The 19,396-nt window shown below is 34.2% G+C and overlaps 1 protein-coding gene across 4 annotated transcripts in view; it reads right to left on the bottom strand.

Moving 5' to 3' along the window:
* Window positions 1–2,810: 2,810 nt before the first annotated feature.
* LOC146995430 (aldo-keto reductase family 1 member A1-like) overlaps window positions 2,811–19,396 on the bottom strand; it is a 73,767-nt gene continuing 57,181 nt past the window's right edge. For all 4 annotated transcript variants that reach the window (XM_085823806.1, XM_085823805.1, XM_085823807.1 and 1 more), the window contains 2 exons: window positions 3,746–3,837; window positions 2,811–2,933 (listed from right to left, as the gene is read on the bottom strand). In XM_085823806.1, coding sequence (XP_085679932.1) covers window positions 2,891–2,933; window positions 3,746–3,837 — 135 coding nt within the window. In that variant the 3' untranslated portion in view covers window positions 2,811–2,890. The remainder of the gene's footprint in view (window positions 2,934–3,745; window positions 3,838–19,396) is intronic.

Here is a 19,396-nt window from a genome sequence, read left to right as displayed (position 1 = left end):
TATATCTGGCTCTTCGCCGAGACGTCGTACGAACAAGAGGGGGAGTCTGTAACCCCACGGCTCAATGAGCGCCACCTAGCGGCCGCCGGAAGAAACACCGGGCAAAAAAGATAATAGCCTTCAGTCGATGTACGAGAGTCAACTAAGCATGCGGTTTCCCCGAGATTTACTTTTTAATTTAAATGTGTAACTATAACGGCCTTAATTGTAATGTTTTATCTTAATTGTGTTTTGTTAATTAAAACTATTTAAAAAGGCTAAGTGAGTCTTTTGTTTATGGTAGTTTTGGTTATAAAACGTTATATATTGGAGATTAATGAATTCAGTACGGTATGCACACAATGCAATTATTAAGCTACGATATGCTTTGCTCTTTTTTGGGGAGTAATTTGTAAAAAGATTATATATATCTCACTCAGAACATTCGCAGATGAAAAGAAAAAGATTCAAGTGGCACGTTTTTTATTGCCATCCAGAAGGCTAAAAATCTGAAGTGGGAACAGGTACCTAGACCAGTATGGTTATCCAGTCGGCATGTGAAGAGTTATAGCCTTACTAGTTCAACTTATTAATACTCCATTTTTACAGTCTTTCTCATTATTTAAGCTCACTTAATTTGCATTTCTGTTAGAGATGATGGGATAAGTAGATGCACAGTAAGGACTTCACATAGTAAATAACAAGTTCACTAAAATAAACATTACGATTAAAAAACGTTCAGGATAAAAATAGAGATTTAAACTTTTCCTCAACTATAGTTTTAAAAAATGTATTGAAAGAAAAGATTCAAGAGCTTAAACTATGTGCTTAATTTACTAAAGTTATTTACATATTATAATACAGATTTACTTTAAAAATCCGTATTCTTAAACTTATTTTCCAATAAACGCAAATTTCAAATTTTTCTTGATTAAAAACCTTTAATATTAAGTAAAATTTTACTTCCTTGTAGGAAGTAAAGGAAGTATTGTAATCGCGGAAATTTTCGGATATCATATTTCAACGAAAATATCTATTTTGACCGCTATCGAATGCAGTTTAACGATGTTTTTGCGTGACATCTCTACGTAAGGACAGAATAAAGAATTCTTTCTCCTAAAATGGGTTTCAAAAAGGATTTAAAATCGATTCAAAAGAGAATTTTTCGAGACATCTGTACGTACGTATGTGTGTATGTACGTATATATCTCGAATAACTCAAAAGCGATTAGCCTCAGAACTTGTAAAATTTGTATATAGGACTGTTATAACATGTAGCTGTACACTTACCTTTTTCACCTTTTTCGTTGCAATCGGCTGCACCAAAAGTATATCCACTCTGTTACTCCGCTCAGTAAGCGCTTTATATTTATTCTTATATGTTGGTTGATTGTGCATTTTTTGCTTTAAAAATGATTGAATTATGTTGCTCTTATCTTCCCCTTAAGGATTTTATGTCGCACGGCTAAGCCTAATTTTTTTACCATAGCTGCCATATTTGTTTACATTTAAAATTTAGCAGAAGAGTGAATTAACTCAGCTTCTGCACCTTGAGTGTCTTTTCGCCGAGTGGGACCAAAAGTAAACTTTCAGTTTTCTGCACCGAAAAATCTGCTTTCTTGCCCGCTGTCCGAATTGCTTGTTTTTGAGTAAAAACTCTAATTTTAATTGTAAAAATTGTTTTTTAATTGTTTTATCTGTATTTGGTGTTTTATATTTTTCAATTTTTTTATAGTAAAAGTATTTTGAGGTTTTATGTAGTTTTGCTTTGCCGCGAAGTGAGAACTGATTTAATTGATTTAGAACAATATCTGTAATGAAATTCGACGAAATAAGTATAAATGAAATGGTGCAAAAATACGTATAATTTAATATTCCGTGCAAGGAAGTCATGTAATGTACACATCAGATTTTTTTTTGCTTTAAAAATGATTTAATTTTGTTGTTCTTATCTTCCGGTTAAGGTTTCTATGCCTTTAGTTAATCGGCATGCAATAGTTGTAGACCCATCGACAATGTAATGTTAATTAAGTGCGACTAAGCCTAATTTTTTACCATAACAGTCATATTTGTTTAGGTTTGAAATTTAGCAGAATAATGAATTAAGTCAGTTTCTGCTTTCTTTTTTTTCCCCTTTTCCCCGCCACCGAAAATTCTTCCTTTTTGCCCGTTGGCCGAATTGCTCGTTTTTGCGTAGAAACTCTAATTTTAATTGTTTTAACTGTATTTGGTGTTTTATATTTTTCTATACTTTTCAATTTTTAATAAATATATTTTAAAGTTTTATGTATTTTTACCTTGCTGCGAAAGGAGAACTGAATTATTTGAATGCGACATCTCTAATGAAATTCGAAGAAATAAATTTAAATGAAATGTAACAGAAAATGTGTATGAAAGAAGTCATGTGGTGTATACGTCAGATTTTTTTCTTTCTTATTATTATTATTGTTAAATGAAGAATTGGAATGTTTTAAAATCCAAGAATTTGAGAATTTTTTAGAATTTGGATTCAGGTTGAAGAAAATTTAAGTTTCATACCATCTAACTTTAATCAATAACCATAACTCTGACCGATTTAAGATAGCGATTAGTTAAAGTTATTGAATATCTATCTCCCATATATGTCTCATTACAGATAGATGATTAGATAACTAACATGATGCAATAAGGAGTTTTCCAATGTTACTATTGTGCTATTAAAGAAACTTTTTATAAATTTTCGAAAACGTAAATACAACAAACAAATTGAAGAAGAGAAAAAAAAAAGAAGTTTTACAACAACTTCAATAATAAACTTTTATTGACAAGTAGATTTTTCTCTATATATTACATTTTAATTTTTTTTTTTTTTTATTTTTATTTTCACAGCTCGTGAAATATTTCATTACTCGTATTTGCAAAATAAAGGAATTCAGAAAGGAATATCAAAAGGATATTCTGCAGATTCTTTCATGCTAAAAAAAAAAAAAAAAAAAAAAAAAAAAAAAAAAAAAAAAAAAAGACTGATAGTTAAAATGAATATATGAAAATTAATCACTAAAAATTATCAGTTCATAGACGTATAACTAAAATCTTATGATTAATACTTTTTAAAAAATTATAGCAAACCTTCCAAAGCAAGACTGATAGCATTTATTACAATCATTATCTAATCTTGCTTTTCTTAAAAGATTGTCTATTTGCAGATAGAATTTTACATGAAGTAAATCCTTTCTTGTAATTCAGTGAACATGTTAACATTAGCAAGGTTGATTTTGAATGTATTAAAAACATTTAAAACAGCCATTCGAATGCATTTTAATAATTTACTGGATGAAAATAAAAATTTTAAACTTTTAGTGCTTGAAGGTACCATATAATCTATTTTGATTGAAACACAGCAAATACAGAACAAACTAGCATCATGGATATTTCATCTTGTATTTGTTTCATCTATCCAGAGACTAAAAAATAATATAACTTTCTTATAATAATATAATGGCGTATTAATTAAAATTGAGTTCAGCTTAAATTCAATACACAAAAGGTAAGTTATAAAAGTACAATTTACTACTAATTAATTTGCCTAGTTTTGACCAAAACTCAAATATTACATTTTTCAATAATTTAAAAACGCTTCTAAGCTTGTGGTATAGCGTTAAGCCTTTTTTTAATTATTAATTTGTCGTTCTTAAAGGATTGCAATGCAAAACTTTGATTTTAAATAAGAATCAGATAAAAATACAAGCTTTCAAGATTACAAAATAGAATATTTCGTTATACGTACCTTTTGTAGAAATCAAACGTAAAATATCTCAGATTTCTGCTCATAGATTTAAGGACACTCAGATCTTCTTCATCTAATGAAAAGTCAAATATCTGGAAGGGATAAAAATTATGTTTTTTAAATTAGGCTACATTTTCCCCTGAAAAAATTCACGAAAAGAGATGCTTGGTTGGTTTACTCTTTTTCCGGAAAATATGTCACATAACATCAAAAAGTATTTACATGAAAACAGATATTCATGAAATATTAGTATATATATATTTTTTCTAAATTTTAATACTGAATAAACAAATGAAATTTACAATGGGCATTACATTAGTAAAAATAAAAATCTGATGTGTACACTACAATACTTCCTTGTACGGAATATTAAATTATAAGCATTTTTTCTTGCATTTCATTTAAACTTATTGGATTGAATTAAATCTACTTCGCTGACAGCGCATAAACCACAATAGAATAAATGCATTCTTTAAAATTCACTCTAGTATTTGTTTAACATAGCGACACTCTGGCGCTAGATTCCCTTAACAGTATTATTATATTTCGTTCATATTATAACTCATAATGCACAAAATTTATATCATTTAAAGAATAGAATTATCTAATCGTTGCCACATGTTCTATTCAAATACTATAATAAAGCTAGAATGATGTATAAAAGAAATTAAGCAAACAAAACAAAAAAGTAACAGATTTTTACAGACGATTGAGTATTTCTCATTCAATTAATTCAGTTCTCACTTCGCGAGAAGGCAAAAATACATAAAATCCCCTATATTAAAAATTACGAAGTAAATTTTAAACACTTATTTCCTCGAAAAAATTCCAGAAAGGATTAAGCATGATTTAATTGGCAATAATAAATGAAGGCGTTATCTTTGTTGTTGCGAAGCTAAGTTTCTCTAGATTGGCAACAAATCCACCAGTCTGCTGTTTCAAATGTAAACAATCAATGGCCGCCATCAAAAAAGGCTTAGTGACACTTAAACAACTTTAAAATTGTTGATAATTCTAAAAATATTGCATACAGATTTACTAAAGGCATAAAAACCTTAACCGGAAGATAAAAACAACACAATTCAATCATTTTTAAAGCAAAAAATGTACAAATTACAAACATATACGAGTAAAGAAACTGAGATCACTGAGCCGGGTAACAGAGTGGATATATATATAAATATATTTATAAACGTTTGGTGCGGCCGATTGCAACCAAAATACGAGGTGCACATCTACATGTTATAGCAGTCCTACATACAAAATTTCAAAGTTCTGAGGCTACTCGTTCTGAGGCTACTCGAGATACGTACGTACGTACAGACGCCACGAAAAATTTTCTTCAGAAATAATTTTAAAGCAGTTTTATAATTTTTTTGGAGGAAACGAGTCTTTTATTCTGTCTTTACGTACAGATATCACGCAAAAACATCGTTAAACTGCATTCGATAGCGGTGAAAATGGATATTTTCGTTGAAATATGCTGCCTGAAACTTTTCGCGATTACAATACTTCCTTTTTAATTCGTACAAGGAAGTAAAAATGAATGCATTATAGCTTTTTGAAAAGTATACTGCATGCATCTTTCACTATGCAGGGTGTTTCAACAAATCGGTTACAAACTTTCAGGAGAGATAGAGTGCACCTAGACCATGGAAAAACACATAGCAATACATGGTCGGAAACGCTTCCCTGGAGCGTTAGTAACGACACAAAACACAAGAAAAGGAAGGACATGAGCTAGGGTGCGAATATATGTTGATTATGCTCAGTGCAGCGGAAACCAAGAAATAAGAACAGAAACAGACGATCGTCTTTAAAGAGGGTGTTCGAAATTACTTCCGAAAAGTATCTTCAACATGGGATCGGCAGGAGTGCTCCGATGCATTGGTCAACAAGATCGCCAGGCCGACTTCCATTGACTACTACTTCTGGGAGTACGCCAAGATATTGGTATTCGAAATTCCCGTTAGAAATGCTGAGGAACTTATGGCACGCATCGTGGCAGCTACTGGGGAAGACGCCCGGTATTTTTCAGAACACCAAATCTTCCATGTGCCAATGTGAGTGCAAGAAGATAAAAATGTGTTGTGATAGAAGTGTGTGGTCTAAAAGGAATATGAAATTAAAGTAACTTACCCCCAAAGGATGACAATTCAAATAATGCAAATTAAGTAATATTTATTATATCTTGATATCAATAAATTTTGAATCAGTTCCAGCATAAATAAGTAATCATCGCCAGACAGAAGATTATCAATCATGATCGTACAGTGGTCGAAAGTCTCAGTCCTACCATTTTTGAATCCTAACCTTTCGTACGAGAAATGCGTAATATTCCAATCCAAGTAGATCTCATTCCATCAGTGTCAAGCAAAGTTCCGTGATAAAAAAAAATAAAAAATAGTCAAATTTTATAACGGCGGAAATTGAGTTGGCTGGTTATTCCAATATATTTTTGAAGAACCACAAGGCGAATACTCATATCATCCTGAAAGTGGAACACGTGCACATGAAGTCCTTTCGAGGATTTTTTAATTGTAGCACATGATCAATTTACAGCAGTAGTTAGCATCTAGATTATTTTAATTGAATCTTCAGTAACAATATCTTTATTAGGAGGAATACATTGCTCTACATACAATATGGAGATGGCAGTCAAAAAAAGAACGAAAAAAAAAAAAAAAATGGCACACGCGTCATCCTGGGTGAGGACAGACAGAAGACCGTCCTACACCTTCTGAGCCCAGCAGCAAAAGGAGGAGAAACCGGTTGTAGCCGAAACGCAATCGCATGGACCTCCGACCTAAGGTTCTACACCAATCAGAGTTATATGTTCATGCGACGGACAAGAATCTACCATCCGCCGCCAGCGGCATTCACTGAATCAATGATAGTAATATTACAATGCTAAATACAATAATTGTTACATAATAATCCGTATGGAAAATAAATATACGATCAATTACTAATTACATTGTCATGGATAGGATCTATGTTGTGGAGAGTGGAACTTATATATTAACCAGTTTTTAAACCTATATCTTCTTCAATACGTCATAACTTCATGTTCTTATCAGTTATACACCTAATGATGTGTGTCCGTATTATTTTTGCAGTCATCCACAGAGTAAGCCAGTCACATCTGTTCAGGCAGCTGATAGTTCCATAGCCCAAAGTATATGATGTTGTGTAGGCTATTCAATGTTCATATAAACTGAATTCTAAATTAACTTTTGATAAATTAGAAGTACACTTTTGTTAAGTTCATTGTACAAGTAAATGCTACTTGTCCACTTCGATACATCATAACTTCGTGTCCTTAACAGTTTACAGGTCTCATTATGTGTGTCCATAGCAATTTGCACACTGTGTCGCAATTATCCACAAGGCAATCACGAAATTGCAGTTGGGAAGTTCATTGTAATATGTACACTATTTTACTATTATCATCAGAAGCAAATGTTTTGTAAATAATGACTTGGCTCCCAGATGATAAAAAAAAAAGAAAGAAACTAATTCTTAAATTTTTCAATACAATTCTAAATCGCGCAAAACTACAGGTTTGTTAAACAGTTCCAGTCAATACAAAATGACTGGTATTCCAACAATATAAAGCACATATTCTAAAATAAAACGTCTAATGAAAAACAGGAACTAATTCCCAATTAAAATAGACATAAAATACATAATTAGTCAGCGCATATTATATACCAATCATCATACCATAAAAATACACATGTTTCAAATGCTGCAACTAATTTTTTATTACAGTTAGAACATTTACTAATTAAACATACAACAAATGTACATGGAAAAAAAAACTGCAACTATTTTTTATGGCAGTTAAAATAATAAATTTCTATTATACAATTATAAATAGCACAAATAAACAATTTCAATCTATACAAATTGACAGGTATTCCTACAGCATAAGAACACATATTCAAATACAGCTAATCATTCTTGTAAAATGTCTATAATAGTGCCCAATTTCTTCAAATAATTAAAAATATCTACAGAAAAACAGGAACCAATTCCCAATTGTAACAAACATGAAATACCAAAAATTATTCAGTACATATTATATACCAATCAATTATACCATATAAATGCACATGTTTCAAATGCTGCAACTAATTTTTCATTACAGTTAGTATAGTTATCAATCCATCGTACTATATAAATGCACATGTTTAAAATGCTCCAACCAATTTTTCATTACAATTAGTATATTCCAATTTGCCAGCTAATAAAATAAATCCGCTCTAAGTTGAATTAGCTGTAATAGTTCACAATGCTTAAAATAGTTAATCTACTGGAAAACAAACTTATACCCAATTGTGAAGGGCATGATCGTATATCATGTCCTTCACAATTGGGTATAAGTTTCTGTTTTCCAGTAGATTAAGTTATTCTGTACAAGGCTGTTATAATTCCAGATCCTATAAAAAGCTACAAAACATCCTCAGATGTTTATTCTTATATGCAAATACAAAAGACTGAGCTCTCTATCAAATATAGAAGAGACATTTACCAATTCTATCAAAACTCAATAGACCTAAATATTTCATACATTTAATTATAACTCTAATAACAAGCAAGCATTATAACCGACAAAATAATTAGATACAGTTCTAAATTCCTGTTCTTACTGAAAATGCAGATATTCTAAGAACTGTAATGAACTTTTTTTACACAGTCAGAATATTCCAGTTTACCAGCTAACAATAATTGTAATTAACTTACAAAAATACAAAAATAATACAATAATAACAAAATGGCAAAAAAATAATAAAAAGAACAAAACAATAACTATAACAAAAAAAATTATAATTAAAGGCTATAATATTAACATACAAACAGACAATTCCCAAATGCAGAACTTATTCCCATGTGGAAGTGCAGAGCATATCCAGTACTTAATAGTCCTAAATATTGTATGCATTGAAGTTAAACACACCATTATTATTACAACATGTCAAATGGAAAAAAAAATTCAAAAGGCTACCCATAGTGCAAATATTATGCGAAGGTTGTTGGAAACGTATATATCTCATTGCAAATATTAAAAATTTGAGATAATCTGTGCTGAAGAATTTGTCGTTTTAATACTGTTTTAGTCCATTCACTCCAATATAAGTCTGATGGTCTTTGCAGATGAAATTCAGTGGTGAGTGGGCAAGAAAAAGCAAAATGGTCTGGAGACTCAATACTTCCACAGTGACATTTGTCATCTTCCTTGAGATGAAATCGGAATAAAAAAGACGGAAAGGGACCGTGTCCCGTGAGAAAAGTTGACTGCGCTCCAGATGAAACCAAAATTGTTTCCGACACCTTTGGCAAAAATTTAAAAGTTCTTCTGCCCGTTGTGGAGTGTTCCCATTCTTTTTTGCCATTGCTGGAGTAAGGTCTCTTTTATATATCTCTTAAAATAAGAAAATGGTAAAGGTAATGAATATTGACGAAGATTATTCCCTCTTACCCCGCTTCTTTTGCCAACTGGTCTGCCAACTCATTGCCATAAATGAATATGAGCGGAAACCCAGCTCAATAAGGGTCTAGAAGGGGCAGGAAGGTTAAGAAGAAGGATTTTTATCTCTGCTACTATTGTATTTCTTGAATTTTCCCCTTTTATGGCCTCCAGACTAGAAAGTGAATCACTGTAAATTTCCACTTGTGATGGAAATTGACTTGAAAAATGTACTGCTTTTTTTACTGAAAGTAATTCAGCTTGAAAAATAGAGTTCGCTGGCATCAGTCTTCGACGCCATGAATTCATTGGTTTGCCATTTTGAATTACACATAGTCCACATCCTGTTCCTTGTTCCGAATAAGATCCATCTGTGTAAATCTGGAGTTGACTTTTTGACTCATTTGAGAAGGTTGTCCTTATTGCACATGAAATCTCATTTTATGCTGGATGACACAGAAGTTCTGTGCTCCTAGTTTCATAACTAAAAGGATCGTATGAAATATTCAACAGTTTACTCTCTAGACGAAGACGCAAAACTCGAGCCAGCACCGCTTCCTTTTCTGCTGTTTAAGTCCAACGGAGGAATGCCGGACAAGACCTGCAAAGCATCGTTGGAAGTTGTTCTGTAATCTTCGACTGATCATTAAAAGAAAAGATCTTTGAATAGAAATTAAGAGTCGTTTTTCATGTGTCGTATGAGAGTAAGCCCATATTGCTGAACAATATAAGATTATTCTTTCTATTACAGTTAAGTATCATATTTTTAAAATCCGCGATGAGATTCCCCAATTCTTACTAGTTGTTCGTTTCATGTGAATTGTCAGTGACATCACTTTTGTTCTGATTGCCTTCAAGTGAGTCGTCCAAGAAAGATTGGAGTCAATAATAAGACCTAGGTATCTCAAGCTTCCTAAAAATTTAATAGATTTGCCTTGCAATTTTAAAAGTGGTTTGCGTTTGAGGGGTTTAGATGCCCTATCAACATTGCTTGAGTTTTACTCGTAGAAATAATCACTTTGTGCTTTCGTGCCCAGTTCGCTATGATATCCAGATAAGCTTGAGCCGCAGAAGAAATACCCGATTTACCTTTAACAATTAGCATAAAATCATCTGCAAAAGTTATGAGTTTACAGTCTTTCATCAAACTGTCGCAAAAGAGAGTCAGCTACTATCGTCCACAAAATGAAACCTAGGCAAGATCCCTGAGGACACACTTTTTGTAATTCTTGATCATATTGTCCTGAATCTAAAGTCACTTGGATATGAAAATCTTGCAGATAACTTCGAATGAAATCAATGATATCTACTGGACATCCCATGGTGACCAGAGCGTCTATTATGTCCGGCCACCACAGGGAGTCAACGGCTCCTTGTATAGCGATGCTGATAAATATCGAGCGCAAATGCTCTTTCCTATTCGATTGTAGTGACGAAATCAGGTCATAGATTGCATGCTGTGTAGAGCGCCCTTTTTGAAATCCATATTGTGATGGATGTAGTATACTATTTTTCTGTAAATAATACTGCAGACGCCCTAAAATTACCCTCTCCAAGAGCTTCCCTAAAGCTGGTATTAAACAAATCGGCCGGTAGGATTGCGGTCTAAGTGGATCTTTGTCATATTTTACGAAAAGAACGACTTCTGCTCTTTTCGATTCTTTCGGAATGTATCGGAGTCGCCAGCAAGTTTGGACATATGCGATGATCAAGTTTGGTGCAATATTGAACAACAGTCGAACAACAACATTATCTAGGCCGTCTGGTTAGGGAGCCTTCTTTAAATTTAGGGGATTAGTAATGCGTTCTAATTCCAGAAAATTTGGTAGAGATTCTGGAAAAGAGAAAGAAGAAGTATGGTTATTAAATTTAAAACGTAACTCTCGCTGCGTTGAATCATCTTCTTCTGGTAAATCTTCTTGGAAAAGCGATCTTAAGACATGTGCTACCACTTGCTGTGAAGTTGTAGCCGAAGGAAGAATTTGTATTGGAAGAGAACAAGGCTGGAAAACTTTATCGAAAACAATTTGGAAAGCTGACCCGTAATTTTGTTGCGTGTTTGTACAAAACGTTCTCCAAGACGATAATTTGGTTTCCCTAATTTTTTTTCTTGTACAAGGCCTGAGATTTCTTATACTCTTGAAATAATGAAGCAGGATTTATAACTTCATAGGTGGCTTGTGCTCGTTTTCGCAATTTCCGTAACTTTCTTCGCTCAATTGTAAGTTTTTCATTCCACCAGGAGGTGGCTGTACGCGGACAAAACCTTTTCATTTTGAAAGCATTTTTACAAGCTTGTAAGTGCAGTCATTTTATTGTAAGTGTTATCCGAATTTGAAGTTGAGCTACAATCTTGAAAAGAACCGATTAATGATGAAATATGAGGAGAAAAACAGCTACGAAATTTATCCTTTCTTCCAAAGAACGTTTTAAATCTTAATTTGCCTAGGGATCTTAGAGTTGGAGAAAAACTGAAAGTAAAAGCTCGGTGATCACTCAATGTAATGCTATCACTTACTGTCCAATCTTCTATAAAAGGAGAAATGGAAGGAGAAGTAAGAGTCAAATCTGGCCAACCCTTGGCATGTAAAGTATCGAAGGTTGGAGGAGCATCTGATTTATTAAGAAGAATCAAATTTTGAGAATCTATGAAGTCCAAAAGCGGAAGGGATCTAGAATTTTCATAGGGATATCCCCAAAGGGAGCTGGCCGCATTAAATTCTCCACCTAGTATAAAATTTCCAATTGGGTTTTCCTTTAGATAATCTAATTCGTGTAATAATGCATCTATGTCCTTACTAGGCGGAAAATAAGCTGAAATAATTAGCAATTTTCCTTCAAGGGTATCAATCAGAACGAAACGATTTCCACAAATGTGGTAACAAACGTCCATTGTACACGATTGCAACCAGATGATTTAAAGAAAGAAATGTTTTGTTAGAAGATGAACAGCCAATTAGTAAATTTTTGGACGTAATATACGGCTCCTGATAAAGACCCACTGTACACCCCAGTTCAAGCTGTATTTAATGAATATTGCTCGTTGCCCCTATAGATCTCTGTAAATTACATTGTATAAATTTCAAGGAATTTCTACTTAAAGAGCCTAATATCTCTATTCCCGGTTCATTTGGCTGATTTGCTGCTTCAATTTCTGTTGATAGGTCGGACATTTTGTTGAAAATGCCGTGTGAGTGCAATCAAATGTTGTTCCCTTTTTGTCGTTTGAAATTAGACAATTGACACAAGATGCTTGTTCTTGGCAATCTGTTATTAGAGCGTTGTGAGATCCAGCACACTAGGCACACTTTGATTTATTCTGGCACCCTCGGCTAATATGACCTATCTCCTGACAATTATAGCAACGTGTTATACGTACGTAACGCCGATAGGGACAGGACGTGAAGCCAAGAAAAATCCTACCTTGATGACCCAATCTATTAAAGTAATCACGATCCAGACTAATAATCCAATTTCTCCTGGAATCAGGTCTTGAAAGAGGGGTTCTTGGTTTAATTGAGTTTTCTCTATTGGCTGGGAGATGTGAATTCAATGCTGAAATTAAATCGTCCACAGTAAAGTGGGAAGGGACTCCAAATAATAATGAGTCCAATAATGAGTCACAAAATGGTTTTGGCTCTCGCAGTTTAACTGATCGCGATAGATTTTCTTCACTCGAAATTATCTCTTTAAGTTTTAGTAAATGTCGCTTGTCTCACACCTAATCAGCAACTCGTTACTGCGAGTTGGACGGATTTGTTTAATTGGAATACCTAACTTTGAAGGTTTAATTGAAGAGGCCAATGTATCTCGTAGAATCTTTGGAGTAATAGATTGGTCAGTCGGAGCTAGTAAGAGTACGTGATCAGTTAGTTGTTGTGGACGAAAAGCGTTTTACTTTTTACGTTGAACTAAGGTAAAAGTAGGATCTGAATCAATTTTAGAATGATCCTCCGAAGTCTGCAGGTCTGAGGATGTAACTGGTGGGACTGTAGGCTCGAGAACCGCAACCACCTTTTGCAGAGAATCAATTTGTCCACGTTTATTTGCAATTAATTGCAACTGACCAGGAATTATATTTAAAGCAAATTGAAAGGCGTCGAAAAGAGTTTTTTGGTCTCCCTTATTTAACCTATGTTTAGAGTTCTCTGCTCCAATAAGCTTGAATACATGTGAACTTTGGGCTAGGAAATTATGTGCGCGACTAAGAGATGGATCACAAGGAGGGACACTTTGAGCTTCAGAAGTTACCGATGGAGAAGCTGAAGCCGAAATTTGAGCCATCAGTAACAGTAAAAATGTATATAAGTACAATGAACAATGTAAACATCAAGTGTCTTAATGTTGTAAAACATTTTTATAGCCTCGAAGTTTCACAACAAATTAATAAAAATAGAGATCAAAGTGATTCTTCTTACCTTCTATCCAGCGCAGCATTAAGCGAGATCATACCTAATTAACTTGTCATCCAAAATAGGTGTAGACGGAAATTGTAAGAACGCAAAACACATTCTATATTAATACATGAAAAATAGATAAAAATTCGTTAGTATTCCAAATACATATTGAAAAAAAGGAGTTATATTATAGAAAGTCTCATATTGTCCTTTCCTGAAGGAGTGAGAAAAGTAAAGTGTAAAGAATAAGAGAGTTACACAGTTAACTCTTTTGCAGGGTTTCCAGTTCATACAGTTTATCGTGCTATTGGCAACAGTCCATCACTATATGCATACCAACACCCCTACTTGATGGGCAGTATCACCATTTGCAGCGATTCTCGAAGTTTCTCGAACACAGGCTTGCCTAGTAGTTTGGTAAGTAGATCCGCAATCATGTCGGAGCTTCTGCAGTAGTCTAGGCATAGGATCCCGTTTTGTTGAAGTTCACGCAGGTAGTGGTATTTCACGTCTATATGCTTTGTTCTGGAGCTATTTTTCTCCGTTTGCGATAGTTTGATGCATGATTTGTGTCATGACTTCATGGTTTAATAAGGCACCATTTAGCAAGACGAAACAAACATTTATTAAATATATAATTCAAATAATAATATAATAGTTACTCAGAGCAGTACGTCGCTCCTACCGCATAGTACAATCTACTACCTTCCTCTTCCGAGGCTAACATGCAACTCCTAATAAATACATTAACCCTTCTCGAAGAAGAGCTACCTGCGCCAAGCATGCTCTGTTGATCGCCAAACAGTTGCCAGATATCACACCCCCGTCGTAAGATTGTTGTTGATATTATTTACAAATCAATCAGCAATCTGGAAACTAAAATCTAGCAACTGTTTGCGATCAACGTGAAAAAGAAAAAAAAAACTACATATACTTTTATACATTCTCTCCTAATTTTCAAATCTCAATTACTATAGACATACCTCAATTTACTACATAAACATAGATAACACATTTTTATATATAAACATAGATAAATCATTTTTAACTTCACTTGTTCCGAACCTTATTATTATTGTAACAATTTATCAATTCTTAATTCAAAGAAACCAAGTTGATATTTTCTTTTATAAACATGTTAAAATATACCCTAGTATTATTCCAATGATGACAGTAAAATTATTAAGTTTCTTATATATATATAAAATTATATTCTTAACATTCCTTTTAATTAATGATGCTGCAGCATGATTTAAATCCTTGGGAGACAAATATCTAAATTTACCACTTACCTCGAATATTTGTTATCCAATAATTTCTCTATCTATTTCAAATTACATAAACATCTTATTTGCACAAAATTGTAAAATGATTATGAAAAGCAAAGAAACTATCTAATTATTAACTATACAAAATGTTCGTGAAGATGAACAGTAAATTAATGTTCAAAGTTCACAAGTGGGAAGTCTGGATAATGCATCCGCGTTTGACAGTTTTTTTCCAGGGCAATGTTCTATTTCGAGATTATATTTCTGCAAAGCTATGGCCCATCGTTGTAATTTGGACGATTGCGGAGCATTTCTCACTATAAAGGCTAGATGATTATGATCAGTCACAATTTTCACCGATGAACCGAATATCCAAGGTTCAAACTTCTTCAATGCCCATACTATAGCATAAGCTTCTCGCTCTATTGTCGGCCAGCTCTGTTGAGGTTTCGATAATTTCTTGCTCGCGTAGCAGATGGGAAATTGCTTCTCTCCCCTTTGCTGTGACAAACATGCACCTATTCCGATTTGGGATGCATCAGAATGAATGACAAACGGATCTTGCAGTGTTGGGGTGATCAGCTCCGTTGACATCGCTAATCGTTCCTTCAGTTGTTGAAATGTTGACTCATGAATTTCTTTCCATTCGAGTATTTCCGGTTGTTTATTTTTCGTGAGTTCTGTGAGTGGGTAGGCGATCTCTGCATACCCTGGGATATAATCGCGATAATAATTACATAGTCCTAACAGACTTTTAAGATCTCTTTTCGTTTTCGGCGTTTCCAGCTTCTTGATTGCCTCTATTTTCTCGGGATCTGGTTGATGTTTTCCTGATCCAATGATGTGTCCTAAATATTTAATTTGAGGATTTGCAAACGAACATTTCTTTGAATTGATAGTAAATCCAAGTGACTCTAGTTTGGTAAAAATTTTATCCAGATGTTGGAGATGAGTGTCGAAATCCATGGAAAATATAGCTATGTCATCAATATAGGCTCTTGAAAATTGTTGAAATTCTTTCAGCGCGTTATTCATTACTCTCTGAAAAGTTGCTGCTGCGTTCCTTAATCCAAAGGGTAGCACTTTAAACTGATATTGACCTCGATGAGTTTTGAACGATGTGTACTCTTTACTTTGTTCCTCCATGGGAATTGCCCAATATCCTTTCAGCAAATCTAAAGTTGTTATGACGTTGGCTCTTCCTATACTGTACATTAAATCAATGGCATTTTGCATAGGAAAGTCATCTGGCTTCGTCACTGCATTCAAAGCTCGATAATCTAAGCACAATCTGATATCTCCATTTTTTTTGCTTACACAAACTACTGGATGAGCTATTTCTGCATTACTTTCTTCTATTAGTCCCGATTTCAATAATTCTTCTACTTCTTCATCGACCTTGGGTTTCAATGCTTCAGGAATCCTATAAATGTAAGGTTTCTTCCTCTCCATATTGGGTATTAATCTAATTTTATGAGCTTCAACTTTAGCTATTTTCAGCTTTCCGGTGAATAGTGCTCGGTGTTTGTTGATAAGAGCTATCAATTTTCTTCTCTGCTGCGGATTCAAATTTTCTAAATTCAGATTTGCATCTATTTTAAAATCTTCCAGGGGGGTCGAGAGATCTTTTCCTGGTAAAGTTATAATTTCTCCAAATTCTTCTTCATTTTCAAATATCACTCCAACTGCATTGACACTAGCTTGGAATTTTCTAATTTTATTTGCATGAACATGTTTGATCTTTCCATCAGGTAGTTTTACTTTATAGGAATGAGGTGGGCAATGATTCACGATTTCTCCTGGACCAGTCCATCGTGCATAGAGTTTGTTATTTGAATCTGGTATGAGTAAATAAACTTGTTCTCCGATTTTGAAATTTTTTGGTATTGATCTCCGATTAAAGTACTCAGCATATTTTTGTTGTTTATCACTTGCAATTAAATTGGCTTGTTCGGCTGCTTGTTCTAACCTTATTTTTAAAAGTTGTAAGTAATCCACTGCCGATTCACTTAGATTAGGTGGTATAGGTATTTCTCCTGACCATGAAGACTTCAGTACTGCTAAAGGACCTCTTGGTTGTCTTCCATACATCAGCTGAAATGGTGAGACACCCGTGGTGCAGTTTGGTACTTCTCTGTATGCAAAGAGCAGGTATGGGATGTGCTTATCCCAATTCGAAGGATCAGTCCTGATGACATGATGTAACATTTGCTTGAAGGACTTGTTCCATCTTTCTACTAATCCATTTGAAGCACTGTAAGCAGGTGTAGAGAACCTAGGGTGAGAACCTAGTCTTTTCTGGAATTCTTTAGTTAATTTTGAAACGAAGTTACTTCCGTTGTCACTAGCTATTGTATTAGGGATTCCTGTTCTCATGAAAATCTCCAAAAGCGCGTCGCAAGTGGCTTTTGCTGTCAAGCTTCTCAGTGGAATGGCTTCTGGCCATCGGGAATGTTGATCTACCAGACATAACACATATTTATGTTTCCTAGCAGAGGAAGGTTCAATAGGTCCAATAATGTCGATGTTAACTGTTTCGAAAGGTAATCCTGGCCTTCTGACCGGTGTGATGGGAATCTTGTCAGATCGCTTTTCTGGACTTTTCAACTGACAATCTTTGCACGTTTTACAAAAGGTTTCAACATCTTGTGCTAATCCAGGCCAATAAAATTAATATCGTATTCGCTCCTTTGTTTTTCTTATCCCAAGATGTGCACCGAAAATGGAACTATGTGCTAATTCCAACACTTGTGCTCTTCTACTAAGTGGAAGCACTAACTGAAAAACATTCTGTCCTAATATTTTTTCTTGGTGATGTAAAAGATGATCAATAAATAAATAATTTCCTTTTTTTTTATTGCTAGCTTCCATGCTTCTCTCAGCGAGGGACAGTTAACTTGCTCTTCGCGAAGGCGTTCAGCAGACGATAAGTCTGTGTTTACATAAACACTCGCCTTCTTCCCTTCCTCCTCTTCGTTTTTCTCCTCCATAAGCATTAGCGGGGGGGGGGGAATCAACGCTGTCGTTTGACTGTGCATTGGCGAAAAAAGTTTGTAAGTTTTCGCTTCCGTAATTATTTCTTTCTGCGTTTGGTTCTTCTGCCGCAGGATTAATCAACAGTTCGTATATTTCTGGAGTTATTAGGCAAGGCACATTTAGCTTATCAGTCACTGCAATTAATGTATCCACAAAATTAAATATATTGCTTCCATGATCTTTATGGTAAATAGGTACACGGCAAACTTTTGCTTCAATTGGTTGTCCGAAAGCAGGTGTTAGCAATATTTTACCTCCTTCTCTCTCCTCTAAATTTGGAATGAGCGATGAATGTACGATCGTTATCTGCGTTCCAGAGTCTACGATAGCTTCGATTTTCTCAGAGTTAATAAAAATATCTACTTTTTGCAGTGGTTGAACGATGCGTTCTGCGAATTCAGATCGTAGATGGGATGAGTCTACTTTAGCTACGATGGCTTCTTCTTTTGATGTTCTGTTTGAATTTTTTTGAGTTTTGGAATCATCCTTTCCCTTCTTATTTACTGCAGTTTCGTTCTTTCTTCTTTTGTCTGGACAATCTCTCGCGATGTGTTGATAATTTCCACAAATATAACATTCTTTTCTTCTCGCGTGAAATCTTTCGTGTTTTGGATATTCTTTTCTCATGGGTGGTGGAATATATTTGTCGTGTGCACATGTTGTATCCAGGAATCTCGGTGATCGCTTAATTCCATTTCGAACTTCGTCGAAAGATTTTCCTTTGGCCGTGAAATAAATATCACATTCTGTAGCTAATTCTTGAGGCTTCAGCCATTTATTTCCTTGGCGTATTGCGACGTGTGCAGCTGTTTCTTCATCTAATGCTTGGAATAATTTATCGGAAATAATTAACTCCTTGAGTGTTTCGAAATCCTTTACTTCTCTTGACTTGCAGTAATAGTCCCATGTAGCTGTTAGTCTTGAAGCGAACTGGATATGCGTTTCGCCGGAATAACGTTTAGTTTTTCTGAAGTTTTCTAAACAGGTTTGAGGAGTAGGTTGATATTCCTTCAGAACAAGAGTTTTCACTTTTTCGTAATTTTGCAGATCGTCCTCCTTTATATAAACAAGAACATTTGAAGCTTTTTCTCCAATTAATTTCAATAATATTTCTGATTTGTATTCTTCAGGAACCTTCTTGTGCTTAAATGCTCTTTCGATAGAATCGAAAAATATATTCCATTCTTCTGCTCTCTTCGGTACTGGTATAGTCAGTGTTTCTACTCCTTTGATCAGCTTGTCCAGGGAAATTTCGGTTTCTCGTTCTGTGTTTTGGATTAAAGGTGTTGGACTTCTACTTCCTTCATTTTGAGTTGCTCGAATCTTCGCTAGTTCTATTTCGTGTTCTCTTTCTGTTCTTATTCTTTCTTCTTCCATTTGCATTCTTTCCATTTCTTCTTTTCTTTTTCTATTCTCCACTGTAGTAATCAGAATTTCTTTCACGAAATCAGCATCTTCGATGTATTCCTTGCTATTC

This window comes from Stegodyphus dumicola, chromosome 9, assembly GCF_044657685.1.
Source record: "Stegodyphus dumicola isolate Sdum_Otavi_A_Nest chromosome 9, ASM4465768v1".
Taxonomy (NCBI): Eukaryota; Metazoa; Arthropoda; class Arachnida; order Araneae; family Eresidae; genus Stegodyphus; species Stegodyphus dumicola.
This window is presented reverse-complemented; position numbering and strand designations above follow the sequence as displayed.